The sequence below is a fragment of the Gaeumannomyces tritici genome, assembly GCF_000145635.1.
Source record: "Gaeumannomyces tritici R3-111a-1 unplaced genomic scaffold supercont2.1, whole genome shotgun sequence".
In the NCBI taxonomy this organism is placed as follows: domain Eukaryota; kingdom Fungi; phylum Ascomycota; class Sordariomycetes; order Magnaporthales; family Magnaporthaceae; genus Gaeumannomyces; species Gaeumannomyces tritici.
The window spans coordinates 7,206,753-7,223,194 of record NW_008804545.1 but is presented as its reverse complement, the minus strand read 5'-3'; the positions used below and the strand labels follow the sequence as shown (position 1 = coordinate 7,223,194).

Here is a 16,442-nt window from a genome sequence, read left to right as displayed (position 1 = left end):
CCACCTCCACCTTCATCATAAACTCGCCCACCATCCCGTCAGCTATCAATCAGCTCAGGGCGAATGGTTTAGGGGTATAACGTTCGCTTCGCACTGTGCCACAAGCACGACGTCGATTGCGAAAGGTCCGGGGTTCGATTCCCCGTTTGTCCAATGTTTTGGTTGCGAGATGCTCGCATCCATGGTGGTGATAGCTTCCTTCTTCCTCTCCTTCTTTTTTCACCCCTTTTTGCCGACCGTGGAAAAGGGGGACAGGACTTATGGGGGGTTTTTTTTCTTTTATAATTGCAGTGGTTTGCAGATATGAATATTGACTGTTTCGTCCGCAGGTACTAGATACTTTACAAAACTTACGATACTTTGTTTTGGTATAGCGTTATTGTGCATTTCAAATTTCATCCTTGATCTGTATTTAGTAGCTGAACAGCTCGACGATCCGCTTCTTCCTGCTATACCTGTCGCCGTTCTCCCGTGATAACCTTGTGATTTACGATACGCTCACGTCAATGTATCAGATCGTTAGAGCTCGCAATGATTAGATAGGTCTTCTTTGGTTTATGCAACAAATCGTAGGAACCTGCAAGCGACAGGAAAACACCCAACCGCAAGCAAGAAATAGGAACCAAAAAGGGTAGCATCTAACATAGGTCTGCGCCCTTGCCTGCCTTCTTACCCTCTGCTCTCAGCTAGAAATGAGCGGGTTGGGTGATCAACGGCACCAACTGCCTACAAACTCTCGCGCCAGCGCTCTGGCTGCCGGTTGCATCCAGGCGACATTAGATGGGAGCTGGATAGTGTGACCAAAGGGCAGACCCGGTGAGCAGACGGGAAACCTAAAAATGAGATGCAGCTGATGAAGTAGAATTTCCCGCTTTACACTGCTTCTATCAAGCCCCGACATGTTCGTCTGCTAAAGTCTTCGAACCCTATTTACAAGTCAGCACCTAGCTTGCGTCTGCTGCCCATAACATGGCCAGTGACATGTCGGCATAACAAGCATCAACAACACGATGCTTCAAAATACAACACGAAGCCGAGGCTTCTATTCATGCGCGTCTAGTGCTACACTCTTCGTCTATCGCCTTTTTGGAAGTTTGTCTGATGTCTTCTGCACCTTGGCTGGCGGTGCGGCCTCGACCTCGCTCTCGTCATCGCCCGATTCGTCCACGTCGTCAAAGTCCACCTCATCATCGTCCAGCGACTCCTCGACGGCATCTCCCCGCTGGTAGTCGTCCGCGTCGTCTTCGTCGTCCTCGTCGTCGTCCGAATCCGAGTCAACCCCGTTGATGGCAGAGATGTCGAACTGGTCGTCGGCACCGAAGCCCTCGACGCCGCCCTTAGTCGCGTCCTCCTGCCCCTCCACGTAGACCACGTTCCTATCGTCCTCAGCGTCGGCCTCGTCCTCGTCGCCGAAACCAAGATACCCGGCGGCGCCGTTGGGTGCGCCGGCACCATGTCGGCCGGCACCGGCGCTCCGGCGCAGCTGCATCTGCGCCTCCAGCATGTCCAGCTTGCCCTTGAGGACGAGCAGGCTGTTGAGCCCCCTGGCGCGCTCCTCGAGCACGCGGTTGAGCTCGCCGAGCTTGCGCTGCAGGTCGGGCTGGGCGGCCAGGGCGCCGCCGTGCGCGATGAGGGTCCACTGGATCCAGCCGAGCAGGGTCGAGGCGCGGCCGGGGCGCCGGTGCAGCCTCGACGCGAGGCGCGTGAGCAGCGCCTCGGCGAGCGAGCTGTCGAGGCGCTGGACCGTGGCGCGCACCACGTTCAGGTCCGTGGTCTGCAGGCACGACTCGAGGAGCTCCGTGTCGTCGGACCGGAGCGCCTGCGTCAGCACCGTGCCGAGAGACTGCAGCGACGGCGGCGCGAGCGCCTGGGGCGCGGCGAGGGCGACCGAGGACCCCGGTGTCTGCGCCTGCTGCTGCTGCTGGTTCAGCTGGGCCTGCACGTCGACTATCCGGCTGCGGGCGAGCTCGCCAAAGGTCGGGGACTGGGGCTCCGAGTCTGAGGCCGAAGGGTCGTCCGCGGTGGAGCGCTTCGCATCGGCGGCGGCGTCTCCATTGGGCAGCTTGGATTTTGCGCTCGATTTCGGCGGCCTCCCGGTGGTGGTCTCTAGGGTTTGTGATGCTGGCGCTGCTGTCTTGGGGTTTGCCGTTGCTTTATTCTCCTCGCCATCGTCGTCTGAGGCATCGTCGTCGCTGCTCGAATCGCTGGGTATTTCCACTATTTCATGCGCAGGAATGCCTCGGTCCGAGACCGACTTGCCGGCTGATACCAGAGTCCTGGACTGGTCCAGTCTTGACTTGAGCGCCGGCTTCGCGCCCTGCTTGATCGCCGGCGCCGCCAGCTTGGTCGGCGTTTTCCTCTTGGTGGACATTGTGCGAGGTCGGAAGGCGCGTCCTACTTGGACGGCCGTTGGCTGATAGGAGGTGTGATTGAAAGCAAGAAGGAAAAGAGGAAGTCACGGCCCTTTCTGAATCCAGTGTTTGCAATTGGTCTGGACTGATTCCGTGGTTTGCTTGGCCTTCCCGGGTGGAAATTTTTATCGCGGCAGCGGACAGCTACTTTCCTGCTGCACCCCGTCGAAACTTTTTTCTGCCCGCCTTTTCCTGGAGTTGGCTCCACAAAAAAAAGACAGTCGGCATGGCGGGACGGAGGTCGGCGGTCGGACGTGGGAGGGGGTGGACAGTGCGCAGGCAGGAGGTTGAAGGGCTGTGTGAAATAGACGCCAGTCGCACGTGATAAAATTTGGCTGTTCTGTCCAGGTGTGCCCAAATGAAAAGACACTACCGGCTATTGATCAGTGTAACCCAAAGCTCTAATCTCTGCCATTGAAATATCTTCCATACTTTCTTGACAATACTTATACCTTACCAATGACACGCGCCCCGATCACCTGGCATGTCACAAGCCTCCGCCTTCGTCCCATCTCTGGTCGGAACCGTTGAGTCATCCATCTGCTAAACGACCGGGAGTTGTTGATGCCACAGAGGCGATCAAAGGGCTGTGGCTGTGCCCGAGTTTCCCGGTTGGCAGAGTGGATGCTCATTGGGCCGGAATCTTGCTGGCAGCCTGGAGAGGCCACAGATCAAGATGTGCTGATTGGGCAGGCTGTGTGGTTGCGCCAGGACGGTCCGGCTGGGAGCTTGCCTTCCCAATTTCCAGAGCGGCCTCTGTGTCCCTTGCCCACACGTCTCAGTGCGCCCCACACGCCCCTCCGCCATTGGACGGCTCACCCACTCCTGCAGGTGACAACCCTGCTAGTCCGCATCTCGTGTGAGGAAACCATGAAAAAAAGCTACCGCAACCGCGACTTGGACGGATTCTACAAATAAGAAGTGGCCCCGAATCCAAAAAATTCGCCATTTTGCTTGCAAAAAGTCCTGATTTCCCTCCTTTGCCTCCCACCCCCTTTGGAGCCTCAGGCACGAACCCACGGAAATCCCCTCCCGGCCAACCACAGACCAGCCTCTCGCCCTTGCCAAACAGACCCTTCCTAGCTCGGTCTAGGCACCGCGCGTCGCTTTTTCAATTTGCGACACGCCCGGAGCAAGCTCGACGCGCCACGCGCCTGTGTCAGTTTTCACTTTTTTGAAGCTCTCACAAAGTCACTCTTTGCTTTTTGGCGTCGGGGTGCACTCCACCACATTGCACATTGGCGCATCGCATCGCATCCCACTGCCTCGCCATTTGCGATTCGCGCCACTCATCAACGCAAAACGAAACCTTTCTGTACCTGCTGGGCTAAAGCCTTTGGTTTATCCGTATCTGTTGGTAAGCCATATGTTTATTTTGTTATGAAGCCCGTATAAAAGTTCCTTTCTTGTTTTCATCCCCGTGCACAAGAGCGCATCCTCCGCTTGCCTCGAATCCTTTCGCTCAGTCGTCGCACGTTCCCGATTTCTCTCGTTTGTTTTTGCGTACCATCCCTCCCGAACTGTCAAAACACCCGCGCCGCTCGTCTCCTGCAACCCTCGCCGCAAGTTTTCGTCGAGTGTTGGTGAAAACCCAAGCCATCGCAGCTAGACACTCTCCCAAAGGGCGGTCAATGTGCTCCTTAGAGAGGTCGTTTGCGCTGGATGGCGCATGGGCAAGTCGGGCACAATGTGGGTGCAACCTGCCGCCATGGTGATTTCGGCGCGTGCGGTGCTTCTGGGTTGCATGATGCGGCAGTGGAACTGCGACCTCCCCCGTTTTGAGCAGCAGCGAGGCAAGCGCACGGGCCACCACCACGTCCCCCCTCCACTCCGCGCCCGACAGCTCTAGGAGCTCCTCGCTCAGCTCGGACCCGCGAATTAAATACCCACCGTCGCCCGTTGCGATAACTGACTCTGTGTCCTCTCGCTTAGATCCAGCAAAGGCGGGAGCGAACGTCCCCCATTTCCACCTTGTCGCACCGATCGCATCGCGACTGTCGCCGCATCTTCGCGCCGGTTGATTCTGCTCGTTTATTGCTGGCGATCGTTGGCGTGAGGTGAGCAAGCCCTTGCAGACCTGAGCTTCTGATTCAACACCACCCAGCCACCGCGAATCTCGACGCGGGCCCAGAACCCACCTCAACCTACGCCTTTCCCGCGCGCGCAACCACTTCCCGCAATAAGCCAGTCGTCAACCGCTGGCGCCGAGACGCAAACGAGAAGACCGTCTTTACTAACTCATCCTGCCGATTCATTGGCGCAGATTGCTGCAGCTCACTTTCTAATCACATCGCTCATCACTTTGCGCCGCTTCCCGCCACCGCGGCCCTCGGCACTTTGCGCTCACCAGCGCCCTCACCGCTATTCTTCTCTGGATCAACTCTACCTTCCCGATCCGCTCGACTGCCCGCGATCAAATCTCGCCGCCGCCGCAACTAGGCGCAAACTTGATCTTGCAGGTTTCCGTCGCCACCTTTGATGTCGCCCCATCCAGAGTAGACTGTTCATTTGATATCTCGAATGGCAGTCATGACCTCACCGCAGCAGTCGACACCGACTCTTGTCGAGCAGAAGGCCGCCGTCAAAATGGCGACGATCCCAGATGCAAAGCGCGAGGAGGAGAATGGGGTCAATGGGTAAGTCGCGTCGCATGCGATATTTCCTCGGCGACTTCCCTACCAGACAGGCCTCACATGTATCATCCTGCTAACCATCGCAGACACGTGTCGCTGTCTCCGAATGGTGTAAAGCCCGCAGGTGCCGAGGCCCCACCCCCAACAAAGGCAACATCGCCGACTGCGCCCGAGGATGCGCCCGATTCAGCGACAGAAGCCCAAAAGGGCGACACCATCGCGTCCGATCCCCCGGCTGAAGAGAGCGCCAACCCCGCCACCGAAAGCGCGCCATCCGGCGCATCCGATGAGAAGGACAAGCAGGCTTCAGAGCCCCGAGATGAGCCACCCGCTCCGGCCGCGAAACCCGATGAGCCCCGAAGGACGCTGTTCCACCAGAGGAAGGTCGAGACTCGGAGATGGCAGATGCGCCTATCGACCAACCCTCGGCGGACACCTCGGCGGACAAGCCCGCATCGAATCAGGCAAGTCCTGGCCGAGATGTCGATGCGACGCCGGCCGCCGATCCTGCACCTACCGCCGCACCAGCAGAGAGCACAGCGGAAACCGTAGCCGAGCCAAAGCCTCAGCCACCAAGCTTGTCCGACCTGGCAATCGAGTCGCAAAAGTCGGCCGAGACAGCTGACATCAACATGGCCGACGCCGACGCCCCTTTGTCATCTTCATCCAAGGTGTCTAGGGAACGCGATGAGGACCCGAGTGATGAGCCGGCTGCCAAACGAGCGAGGACGGAACCGACCGAGGCCGAGATCGAGGCCGAAGCCCCTCCCAAACCCGAGGCCGACGCTCAAGCTTCAGTCGAGACCGAACCTGCGCCTGCTCCCCAGGCGGATATCACCTCCATGAAAGCCGGGCCCGACCCTATGGAGGTGGATGACGCTGGCTTTGGGCTTGACCTGATCCCGCCGTATCCAGATGCTGAGCCGGGGAATTTGATGCACCCCGGCGCAGACCATCTGCCCATTCAAGAGGTCTCTGTTAGGGCAATCAAAACTGTCCTGTCCGGTGTCAAGAAGACGAAGGCTGGTGCCAATTTCAAAGACTCCGTCGCGGCCCTTTGGCCTACATTGGCAGAGTCCTACAGTGCCAAGGTGACGAATCCTATGGATATCAGTTTGATGGAGCGCAAGCTGCGGGCATCGGCCTACGCTACCTTGGGCGACTTCAAAGCCGACGTGAAGCTACTCGTCACCAATTCTGTCGCTTTCAACGGTGCTATCCACGGAGTCACCGAGAGTGCCGTGTCCGTGGTGGAGAATATCTGGGACCGGATGCACAAAGCCAAGGTTGAGGAGCCCTTCAAAACGCACAAGAAGGACAAGTCGGCGAACATCAGACACACCGAGCGTTCTGCAGCAGCCCACCAACCCCGCCCGAAGCCCACGCCAACACCGGCATACGTTGCACCAACAGTTCCTGCCGTGTCCGCGAGTCCTACCCCTGCTCCATCCAAGCCTGCTGTTGATAAAGCTCTGTCATCCAAGGCAGGCGAGGGCTCGACACTTGCCAGGAGAGACTCAACCAAGGACGACGACCGTCCCAAGCGCCCAATTCACCCACCAAAGAAGGACCTGGCATATGAGGCGAAAGGAAGCAAGAAGAAGAAGCTCAGCCCAGAGCTGAGGTTCTGCGAAGATGTCCTCAAGGAGCTCATGAAGCCCAAGCATCAAGCAATTAATTGGCCTTTCCTGAACCCTGTGGATGAAGTCAGAGACGGGGCCCACGGCTACTTTACGATGATCACGGATCCAATGGACCTGGGTACCATTCAAACCAAGCTGAATACCGGAAAGTACGCGAATGCCGAGGGCTTCAGGCACGACTTCAACTTGATGCTCGACAACTGCTTCATCTTCAACCCGGCCGGCACCGAGGTCAACAACGTTGGCAAGAACTTGCAGTCATGGTTCAATGGCAAGTGGGTTGACATCAACACATACGTCGCCAAGGCGTCTGCCAAGGGCCCCCGGAGACCCTCGGCCTCCAGTCCGGGTGCTGGTGCCAAAGACGGCAGTGACGACGAAGCACCAAGCGAGGCAGAGGCAGAACTGGAGGCTGTGGAGACCAAGGAGGAGATTGAGCTCAAAAAGGCTCTCGAGGCTCTGAGGTCCAAGTTGGAGGTGACCAAGAAGGAGCTGACCGAGTGCCTTCTGCAAGAAGCAACCGACATGGCGCAGATTGACATTCATCACTCCATCATCAAGATGCTCACCGAGGGTGTCAAGGAGAAGGAGGCGAAGCTTAAGGAGCTTGGTGGTAATAGACAGGCGGCGAAGACAAAATCGGCGCCCACCAAGCCGAAGAAGTCGTCGGCCTCTGCCGCATCCGCAAACGCCTCATCAGCTCCAAAGAAGCCGTTTGGGGGTGCCTCGAGGAAGAGCGGTGGGGGAGGTGGTTCCAACAGCAGCAAGAAGTCTGGCGCCAAGCGTCCTCTGACGGATGTTGAGAAGCAGGCGATCGCTAACGGCATCAATGATCTCGACGAGCCCTACATAACGACGGCGATTGATATCATAATGAAGGACAATCCCAAGAACAAGGTATGTCTTCCCCCCGCTGCTCCTCCGATATGGTCCTTGTGCTGCCCCTGGTTCAATAGCTGACTCTTGGCGCCTCCGCATCTAGGAAAACGGAGATGGAGAATTGGAGCTTGAGATTGACGCGCTTTCACTTGAGGCCCTACATAAGCTCTACGATCTAATGTGCAAAGGAATTAAGGGTTTCCGGAGCAAGGTGGAGGCAAAGATCAAGGAGGAGACTCAAGTGTCTGCGCCACCAGCTCTCAACCAGCCGGCGGCACAAAAGCCCAGGAAAAACAAGCCCATGGGCAAGGGCGAACAGGAGCTGAAGATCGAGCATCTAGCAAAGCTCAAATCTCAGTTCCGGGGCGGCCGCCAAGGAAGTGGCAGCCAAGAGCCGCCTACCTCGAATGAGATGGCATCTACAGCAGAGCCTGCCCAAGCTGACGACGACAGCGATGTCAGCTCCGAGGAGGATTGAATCGTGCCTGTCCGCCCCATGCCCCGCGTTGCCATCACCACACCCACCTCTTATTTCTGACCGACGACACTCCCCATCGCCGGCATCATGACGTGTACGCGTACGAGAAAACCACAAGAACCTCGCCAGGCATCTGAGCAGCCCAAGCTCTTCCGCCACTCGGTCTTGGGAATCGCTGCCACAGCACAAGGAGCTGCTGCAGGTGGCGAGCGGTCGTGTCCCCTGAACCTTTTCAGGGCGACAAACTTGGCCACCAACGCCCCCTTTTTTTATTCCTTTTTTTTACTCTCCTGCAAGGCGTTGTGGCGGAAGTCTGCGCCGGATCCCGTGGCAGTCGGGAGGTTCAACAGTGCTTCGAACCTAATAATGCTGGGTGCGTCATCGATTCCGAACATGACCGAGTAGCCCAGGAAGAAGGGAACTGCTGGGACGAGAACCAAAGCAGACATGCCCGGAGCATCGCTTGATGATTCCGAACAGAGTCTGATTCATTGGCTCGGCTCATGTTTGTTGTGGCAAGGAAAGCATGTCTCTGATGACTAGGGGTTTCTCTTTCCCTCGTTCCTCGGGGCTGCGTTTCCGACCACTCCAGGCTCCTCTCCCCCTTGTCAAGGGAAAAACGTGCCTTTATGTAGCATAGGTTTTTATCGCATCTTTTTTTTTTTTTCGTTGACCTCGGCATCTTTTTCCGTATTGCTCGTTTTTCTTCTCTGCTCGCAGAGCCTGCCGACTGAGCAGGGGAGGCTAAAAGGGAAAAGGTCAAGTCGTCGTATGTTGTGTATGTATGTTTGAGTAAGATAGATATCAATCAAGACTCGTCGACGGAAGCGTTGAGCGACCTTGGCTCTATGAATGCCCGCCCCGTTTGTGTGCTGAGTGTCGCTTGACGTAGTGAGCGAGGGTTCTAGGTCATCTCCTTGACTCTGTCTTTGTGGTGTGAGGAGTTCGGGATGGCGGGACCGATGATGGCTGGAGGCCTCCTTGAGGCCGAGGCCAGGAGCCATAATGCGGTGCTCTTGTTCAGAGAAGGCCCGCTCCGCCCGCGCTTGTGGGCGGCTTGTTTGGTGTGTGGTATGACCTCCATTTATGGACGATCGGATCAAAGGGGAAAGCCGTGACGGTTGGCACGAGCGGGAAAAAAAGTTGTGCTTGACAGAGCGGGGCGGTAGGAGGGGAGATAGGCGATGAGGGATGATCAACCTCTCCGAACAGAGCGCCGGCCCTTGCCTCTTGGACTTCTTGTGCTTGTCTGCCAGTATGGGGTGATGATGTTTATCATGTGCGTGTGCGGCGTGGTCGCAAGCGCGCGGCAAGCGACGGCAGCGACGGCAACAGGGGCTTTTTTTTTCTTCTTCTCTTTTTGTTTTTTGTTTGTGGGCAAGAACTTGGAAGGACGGAGATCTTGTGGTCGGGTCGCAAGCGCTTGCGAGCGAGCCTGTCGGTCTTGGTCGACCACTCCATGTTCCCGGAAGAGGGGTGTGTTGGGATCTTCGTGGTCCCCCCCCCTTGGGATGCGTCGTTGGGAACCGGAGACCTTCTAGCGACAAACAGGACTTCCTCGGTGGCCGTGCAGCCGACCGAGGCCGGGCAGGCAATAAGGCTTCTCGTGCCGCTGCTCCGCGGGTGTGCATGGGCTCGTCGCTATGGCGAAAATCTCGAGTCTGGGTGGTGGCGTGGGGGCGAATGAAACGGTTAGCGGACGTTGGTTTTCGTTTTCGAATAGGGCAGGGACTCAAAGAAAAAAAAATCCACGCTGTCTGGCAGCGAGCTAAATATCGTTGATGCTTGCTGTGCAGCTTTGATGAGTATTGGGAGAGGGAGTGGTCGCCTGTAGGACAATGGGGGATGGGGAGTCGGCGAGAGAAAGGCGCCCCGAGGATGAACTGTCATAGGGGGGTCGGATCGGTGGATGGGATGAAAAAGATGGGGTTGGATCCGCGCCAGACATTGTGGAGGTCGTTTTGTTCTCACCTCGCGTCCGTCACTGTCAAAAGATTGAAGTTGGTAGAAATGAACGCGTTGGTTGCCCTGGTTGTTCTAGAAGGGAGTTTCGCGAGGACAGGACTGGGGTGCAGATGGATCGCGAGCGGACGGTGGGAATTTCGGAAGTGGGCAATCTAGCAGAATCTGGGGAGCAGAAGCGCAGCGGGTTGGGCTTTCTGCTAGGCTGTCAGCCGATCAACAGCCAGTGGTGGGTGGATGCCCTGGGAAACATGAAAATTGATTGAATTTAATCAACTTTCCCGTGACAACCGCAGCGCCCAGCGTCTAACTTTTCCCAGGGTTTCCAGTTTTCCACAGCAAACTAGGGTGACGTGCGCTCTATTTGCGAAGTCTAAAATGTATTGCTGCGATTGACCTTGTCGAACACGATGTAGGTGGTATGCTGGGCAGCATTATGACATTCGGCGGAACCAACGCGGCGCGAGAATGCAACTACCCCGTGACATCGGTCTCGCACCTGTATGGATGGATTGGACGCTTGAGGGAGTTCGCAGACGTAGCCTCGGACGTCCGGTCCTACGCGGGAAGCTACGGGCTTAAAAAGCAACACGCGGATTTCTCCTTGAGCATCGACCGAGACCAACCATAGCAAACAAGACACTCACCCATCCCTCTATATCACACGGCATATATCCACTTGGTAACATCAAACCCCCCGCGCGACGACATCGAAAATGCTGGGACGCGCGCTCCTCACCATCGACTGCGTCGGCCTGCTGTTCGGCGCCATCATTGCCGACTTCAACGAGACGCACATCTACAACCCGCGGTGGCCGCCGCACGCCAGGTTCCACAACGGCCAGACCATGAGCCTGTCTGTCATCCTGGGGCTCGCGACCCTCTTCTACACCTGGCGCCCTTACCTGTCGTCGGGCGCGGGCGCCGTGTCGGCCGAGCTGTCCCGGGACTCGCTCCGGGTCGCGGCCTTTACGGGCTCCATCTACTGGATCGCCGGCCTGGCCGCCTACTTCTTCCCCGGGGCCGACGGCCTGGACCCGGAGTTTGGTGGCCCGGGGTTCCCGCAAAAGTGGATATTCATGGGCTTCGGCCTCTGCGGCCTGCTGGGCGGCACCGTCCTGGCGCCGAGGAAGTGAGCGGGCGCCCTTCGTTGGCGAATGGGTTGGTTGGGTCGGACGAAGGGAATACGGGGGGGCGGGGTTGCGAGTCCGGCGGTTTGCTACTGCACGTCTGGGACGTCGCTGTATAGATTGCTGTCGCGCATTGGGGTTTGAGGGAGCTCATGATGCGACGGGCTGGGCGCCTTTTTGTGTCAAACCTGGGTTTCGGTATTGGGTCGATGCCGACTGCCATAAAAGGAAAACATTTACGGTTCTAATGTCTAATCCATCAGTGTGTTGTGCACAAAGTCGGCAGCATTCGAGACCGAGACCGACCGGATTTTCCCCTCGGATTTTCCCCTCGCGCATTGTTCAGGCGCCCCAAGTTGGACTGGTGCTGTAGTTAGAGCAACCCGACCAGGCCACGTCACAAAAGGCCCAAGCGAGCCCCTTTTATCGCGTGTTGAGCGGCGGACCCTCAGAAACAGAAACAGCTCCATTGTATGTAAGCATAACTTCAATGTCGTCAGCACCATCGGATGTGGGCTGGAGCCGTTTTGGCGGTAAACATGCTTTCTTTACAATGGAGCATTGCTCCACAAGGCGGAGAGGCAGAGGGGTGAGAGGCGAGAGGGTCACACCTGCCCGGCTTTTGCACTTGCGCACTGCCTTGTCCCCAGCCGGGAATTTGTTTCCTCAGCAAATCCAATCGAGCCAGGTGGAAATGCCAGTCGAGGCATTGCTTGTGCAAAGCCTGCCCGCTGCCCAGCCCGTCGCTGACACAGACGACACCAACACGAGAAACAGCAAACCAACACCACCAGCAATCCGGTAACCGCTCGCGTGCCGTCTTTCCCGAGCGCCTGGTAGTGCAGGGTCAGCGGCTGGCGGCTGGCGTCCAACCAAAACCCACAAGGCCCTGGCCGCGTCGCTCCAGAACATCAGAATTACCTCTGCCAAGCCGGGAAGGCCCTACGCCAAAAACAGCGCGCCGGTTTGTGGGTCGCTGGGGTTGGTTCGGCGAGTTGGTGTCGAGCTGGTGTCGAGCTGGACTCGCGCCTCCGCTTTGGATGACGACGCTTTCTAGCGCTCACAATCCCCTTGTTGCTTTTCTTCTTCTTGTCCAGCGCCTCAAGCACACACGGACGCAATGCCATCTCAAAATGCGGCAAGAAAGGCGGCGCAGCACACCAAAGCGCCCTCCCGCTAGTCCGTCTTCAGGCCGGGCCAGGGGTCGACCTTGTGACGGGCTTGGCTGGGATTTGACGGAAAGGTGGGCGACATTGCGACGACGCAATCTCGAAAGCTGCTCCCACTTTCCCCTCGCCGCCGCTTGCTGGCTCTGCGGCCTTTTGTCTTTCTCGTACCAGAGGGGTGCGCTAGTCGTGTGTCTCCGTCGTGGCTCATTCCCTCCTGGACGCGCAATCCCCTGATCCGTGATGCCTTTTCCCCGCTACCCCCGTCTGGCTGCTGGGGACGGATCACCCTAGATGACCCATCTCGCTGTCGATCTCTTTTTGGGTGGATGGGTGTGCTCGTGGCTGAGAAGTGTGTGTTTGTGTATGTGCGGTGCGTTTGTCCACTCACAAGACTTCCCAAAGCCCACCGCATGGTTGTTAGCCGCCAACATCTTTGGCTTGCACGTTTCGCCCTCGTCTGTTCCACCCGACTCGCGCGAACATCAATCTTTGCGCACTGGCAATCTGAATTTGCCCATCACTCCCCAAAAAGGGCTGAGATGGGGCCGGCAGACGACGTTCCAGACCGCGGGCGGCTTTGTGCTTGCAACGTCTTGGCATCTGTTCTGCCAGTTTCAAAAGCACGCAGATCACCGGCTTGGCCAGGCGAGGATCAAACCGCCCGTCTTCCACGCGCCCACACCCCCCGTCCCGCTACTGCCACAAGCACAACCACACCGGCATTCTTGCCTCTCTCTGACCAGCCCTTTGTCAACTCCACGCCGCCCCTTCCCTCACGGGCCAAGTCGAACCGGCCCCACCGGGACTGCAAGCCAAACCTGCCCATCCACGCTCATCCCATAGTCATCCCCACCCCCTGAGCCACAAAATATCCCGCCTGCGCACACCCCACCCCTCGGGACGTTTGTCCTCCCCGTCCCTGTCCTTGGTTGGGGACTTGGCCAGGCGGGTCTACTCCAGCTTGCCTGCGAGGTTCGTGCCCGGTTAAGCTTGCATACACCCCTACTGGGCCACTTCTTGTTTCCTGATAAGCCTGGGTTCCCGCTTCTTCTATCCAGCTTCATCCCAAGTAAAGTTGTCAACCGCTCGTTGCGCTGCTGTCTTTTGTTGATAGGGCTCTCTCTTGTGTTTTTCCTGCTTTGTCTGGGACTGCCGTTCGTTACCATCGCTGCCTCCCGCTATCAACCATCAACGAGTAAGCGTCTTGACTCGCCAGCCTCACTGATCAACCATAGCCCCGAGAGTCTCCTGGAAGAGGCCGGCGAGAGAGTGATTCTGAGACACCCGGATCTTCGCAGACCATTCCGCCGGGTATTCGACTCGGTGCTATCCACGCAATTTCGGTCCATCAGGCGTTGATATAGGGGGGGAACCGAGCTCCCCCTGGCTGCTGCAGAGGGGTCCGCGCAAAGAGGAGGGAACGTCCCGATGGGGTGTTGGGGTTTTCGAGAGGAAGTTTAAAGGATTCCAGCCGGTCGCCACCGGCATTCCAAATCGCCGTCATGATCGCAAACGGGTCGCCCTACTGCTTACAAACCTCGCCGAATGGACATCGATGCTTCGGCCGCCCCAGGGTTCACGCTCTGCTAGCATGGCTTTCCACCCGAGTCCTCCGCGGGGGACCCCGTCTGCTTCTCCAGGTCACCGCCTGCATCCTGGTCGTCTACTTGGTGACCACCACGCTGCCCCAGCGTGCCTCGGATGTCGCCTTTGGCAGAGGCTACAGTGCGCTATGGAAGTGGGCGGGCCGCAGAACGGGCGGTAGACCCGCTGTTGACGACGGGAGCGTGGCTGGCGGACTGAGGGTCGTTGTCTTTGGCGCCAGTGACATGGCAACCATCCCGGATGGTGATGATGCCACTAGCGAGACGACCTGGAGTGAGGTCATGTGCACCGAGGTGAGCATTCCCAGGTTGTTCTGGACCCTTGTTGAGATACCCCGTGCTGACAAACAGCCGCCTGCGCTTAGCTGGACTGCTCGACGTACATATCACTTGTCCCAAAGGCGCCATCTCGCGCTCTCTCGTCCAACACTCTTTACGCCTCGGTGGCGCTGCCCAAGGCTGACGCGGACCCGGAGAATCCGACACCACCGGGGCTTGACTACTCCTTCTACCCAGAGCTGTTCCCCGTGCCATCCGACGTGCCCGACTTCAGCAAGCAGGTGACCGAGTTTCTGTCTCGGCCCCGACCTCAGCTTCTTCCCAAGGAAACGCTCTGGGTCTTCAACTTTGGCCATTGGGACATCTGGAATTTGGCAGCACTGCCTCTTAAAACCAGCCAGCCTGTCGTCGAGGCCATGGTGGACGAAATTGCCCTCAACATCGAGAGGCTATACATTGCTTCCGTGGACGAAAAGTCTATTGCGCACTCGGATTTTCTGTTCCGGAACTCGACTGCTGCTGCGACATGGGCAGACGGCAAGGCCGCGAAGGGCACGGCGCGTGCGCAGGCCATCGCAGAAGCTCAGGAGGCCGCGAAAAACGAGCCTGAGGAAAAGGAGACGTTCCGGGTTGTGGTGCCCATGATCTTTGACCAGACACTCGCCCCGGGGTGGAGGACGGAGCGGCCCAGCGTGCCGGCGCCGCACTCCAAGGCAGAGCAGCAGCGCAACGCGGCCACCCTCACGGAGCTGTGGAACCAAAAGCTGCAGATGGTGGTCACGGAATGGGCCAAGAAGGAGAACCCGAAGCCCCAAGACGAGGCCCCGGCTTCCGCCGACGACGTGAAGGAAGCTAGCCGGGAGGAGCGGGATGGGCCTAAGCCGCTCTCGCGGCGGGCAGATGATGCAAGCAACGGGGGCGCCCAGCCCGCAGCATCCACCACGGACGCGCCGTCGTTCAGGATGATCAGCCGCAGGTCCGACAAGGGGGAAAACCAGGAGCAGTCGCACCCACCCCCGCCAAAGGCCTACCCGTTGCGCGACGCCATTATCTACGACCTGCAGGAGTACCTGACCGAGATCATGGTGGAGCGGCAGCTCCGCAACGTCGGCTACGTCGACCAGAACGGGCTTGGCAGCAAGCCCGAGGCGCAGGGGTTCAGCGACATTCAGACGCCCTGCGTCAAGCGCGCGGCGAAGGCGCCACCGCCGCCGCCGCCGCCGCTGTCATCATCGCCACCTTCCATGCGGACGACCAAGAGGAGGAGCGGGTCCGACGAGAGGAAGCCGGCAGGGAAGGCCGCCGGGCTCGGCGGCGAGGTCTGCGACAGCCCGAGCGACCGCTTGTTCTATACGGCCTTCACGCTGTCGCCGCGCGCCGTCGGCGAGATGGGTCGCGAGATCGCCGAGCTGGTCGTCGAGAACCACACTCTCAGGCAGTACTGGGAGTCTAATGGGACTCGCTGAGGTAGCACTCTGCAAGTTAGCGGCGTTGAGGGCGGTGGCTTTGATGACATGGGATTTTTATCGATTCGTGCTACCCCTGGGTTGCTGGCACAGATCTACCTCTCAATGAGGCTGTTTGAACCCAGGGCTTGTCTATTTTCCTTTGTTTGGGGTTCGGTCACTCTGGAGAATATGTGTAACATGGTCTACACGGTTGCATTGGGCGGCGTTTTGGGGCTTGGACCTGCGCCAGATATTATACATGTCTGGTTTAGGATATGACATGATATCGAAACACGATTACATTTACAGAAAGTGACACTTGATCTCATGCTTGACATTGCTTTTGTCCCTAATTCCTGGAACGTGTCTCCCTCGCGCGCACGCGGCATCTCCCTACCTCCACACCTCCCTTTTGAGGCTTCATCTAACGGGGCCCACAAAAGCTCTTCGGGGCACCCTCAAACATGATCATCAAGCGCCTCCAGCCCGCCCGCTACCTGGCCGGGCTGGTGCTGGCCTGGGGCGTCGTGGCGACGCTGACGGCCTGGGTCACCAACCTGGTCGGGCTGGTGGCCTGCCGGCTGCTCCTGGGCTTGTTCCCGGGCGTGGCGCTCTACTTCACAATGTCCTACGGCCGGCGCAGCATCGCCTACTTCTTCGCCACCTCGGCCTTTCTCGGGCGTCGTCGGCGGCCTGGTCGCCTACACCGTCGGCGCCCTCGCCTGGCGGCGCCTGGCGCTGGATCGTGCTCGTCAACGGCATCCCCAACGGTCCTGGACGGGGGGGGGGGGGGGGGGGCGTCGCGT

At 58.4% G+C, this 16,442-nt stretch overlaps 6 protein-coding genes and 1 non-coding gene across 7 annotated transcripts in view; 6 read left to right on the top strand and 1 right to left on the bottom strand.

Annotated features, from left to right (window-relative positions):
• The first annotated feature begins 57 nt into the window (after positions 1-57).
• GGTG_20034 lies at positions 58-153 on the top strand. The gene has a single exon. It is a non-coding gene; the product is annotated as a tRNA-Ala (tRNA).
• Positions 154-750: 597 nt separating this feature from the next.
• Positions 751-2,935, bottom strand: GGTG_02276 (hypothetical protein). Its single transcript, XM_009220047.1, has one exon. It carries the CDS (start codon positions 2,369-2,371, stop codon positions 1,076-1,078), a length of 1,296 nt encoding a protein of 431 aa, XP_009218311.1. The 5' UTR covers positions 2,372-2,935; the 3' UTR covers positions 751-1,075.
• A 2,005-nt stretch (positions 2,936-4,940) lies between these two features.
• GGTG_02275 (hypothetical protein) lies at positions 4,941-8,044 on the top strand (the record flags this gene model as incomplete). The annotated part of the gene is made up of 4 exons (XM_009220046.1): positions 4,941-5,047; positions 5,131-5,428; positions 5,509-7,584; positions 7,670-8,044. 4 exons carry the CDS (start codon positions 4,941-4,943, stop codon positions 8,042-8,044), a joined length of 2,856 nt encoding a protein of 951 aa, XP_009218310.1.
• A 965-nt stretch (positions 8,045-9,009) lies between these two features.
• Positions 9,010-9,873, top strand: GGTG_02274 (hypothetical protein; the record flags this gene model as incomplete). The annotated part of the gene is made up of 2 exons (XM_009220045.1): positions 9,010-9,115; positions 9,427-9,873. 2 exons carry the CDS (start codon positions 9,010-9,012, stop codon positions 9,729-9,731), a joined length of 411 nt encoding a protein of 136 aa, XP_009218309.1. The 3' UTR covers positions 9,732-9,873.
• Positions 9,874-10,287: 414 nt separating this feature from the next.
• GGTG_02273 (hypothetical protein) lies at positions 10,288-11,711 on the top strand. The gene has a single exon (XM_009220044.1). It carries the CDS (start codon positions 10,723-10,725, stop codon positions 11,140-11,142), a length of 420 nt encoding a protein of 139 aa, XP_009218308.1. The 5' UTR covers positions 10,288-10,722; the 3' UTR covers positions 11,143-11,711.
• A 2,096-nt stretch (positions 11,712-13,807) lies between these two features.
• Positions 13,808-15,654, top strand: GGTG_02272 (hypothetical protein; the record flags this gene model as incomplete). Its single annotated transcript, XM_009220043.1, has 2 exons — positions 13,808-14,203; positions 14,275-15,654. 2 exons carry the CDS (start codon positions 13,808-13,810, stop codon positions 15,652-15,654), a joined length of 1,776 nt encoding a protein of 591 aa, XP_009218307.1.
• A 212-nt stretch (positions 15,655-15,866) lies between these two features.
• GGTG_02271 (hypothetical protein) overlaps positions 15,867-16,442 on the top strand; it is a 1,658-nt gene continuing 1,082 nt past the window's right edge. Inside the window, exon 1 of the mRNA XM_009220042.1 lies at positions 15,867-16,387. Coding sequence (XP_009218306.1) covers positions 16,101-16,387 — 287 coding nt within the window. The 5' untranslated portion in view covers positions 15,867-16,100. The remainder of the gene's footprint in view (positions 16,388-16,442) is intronic.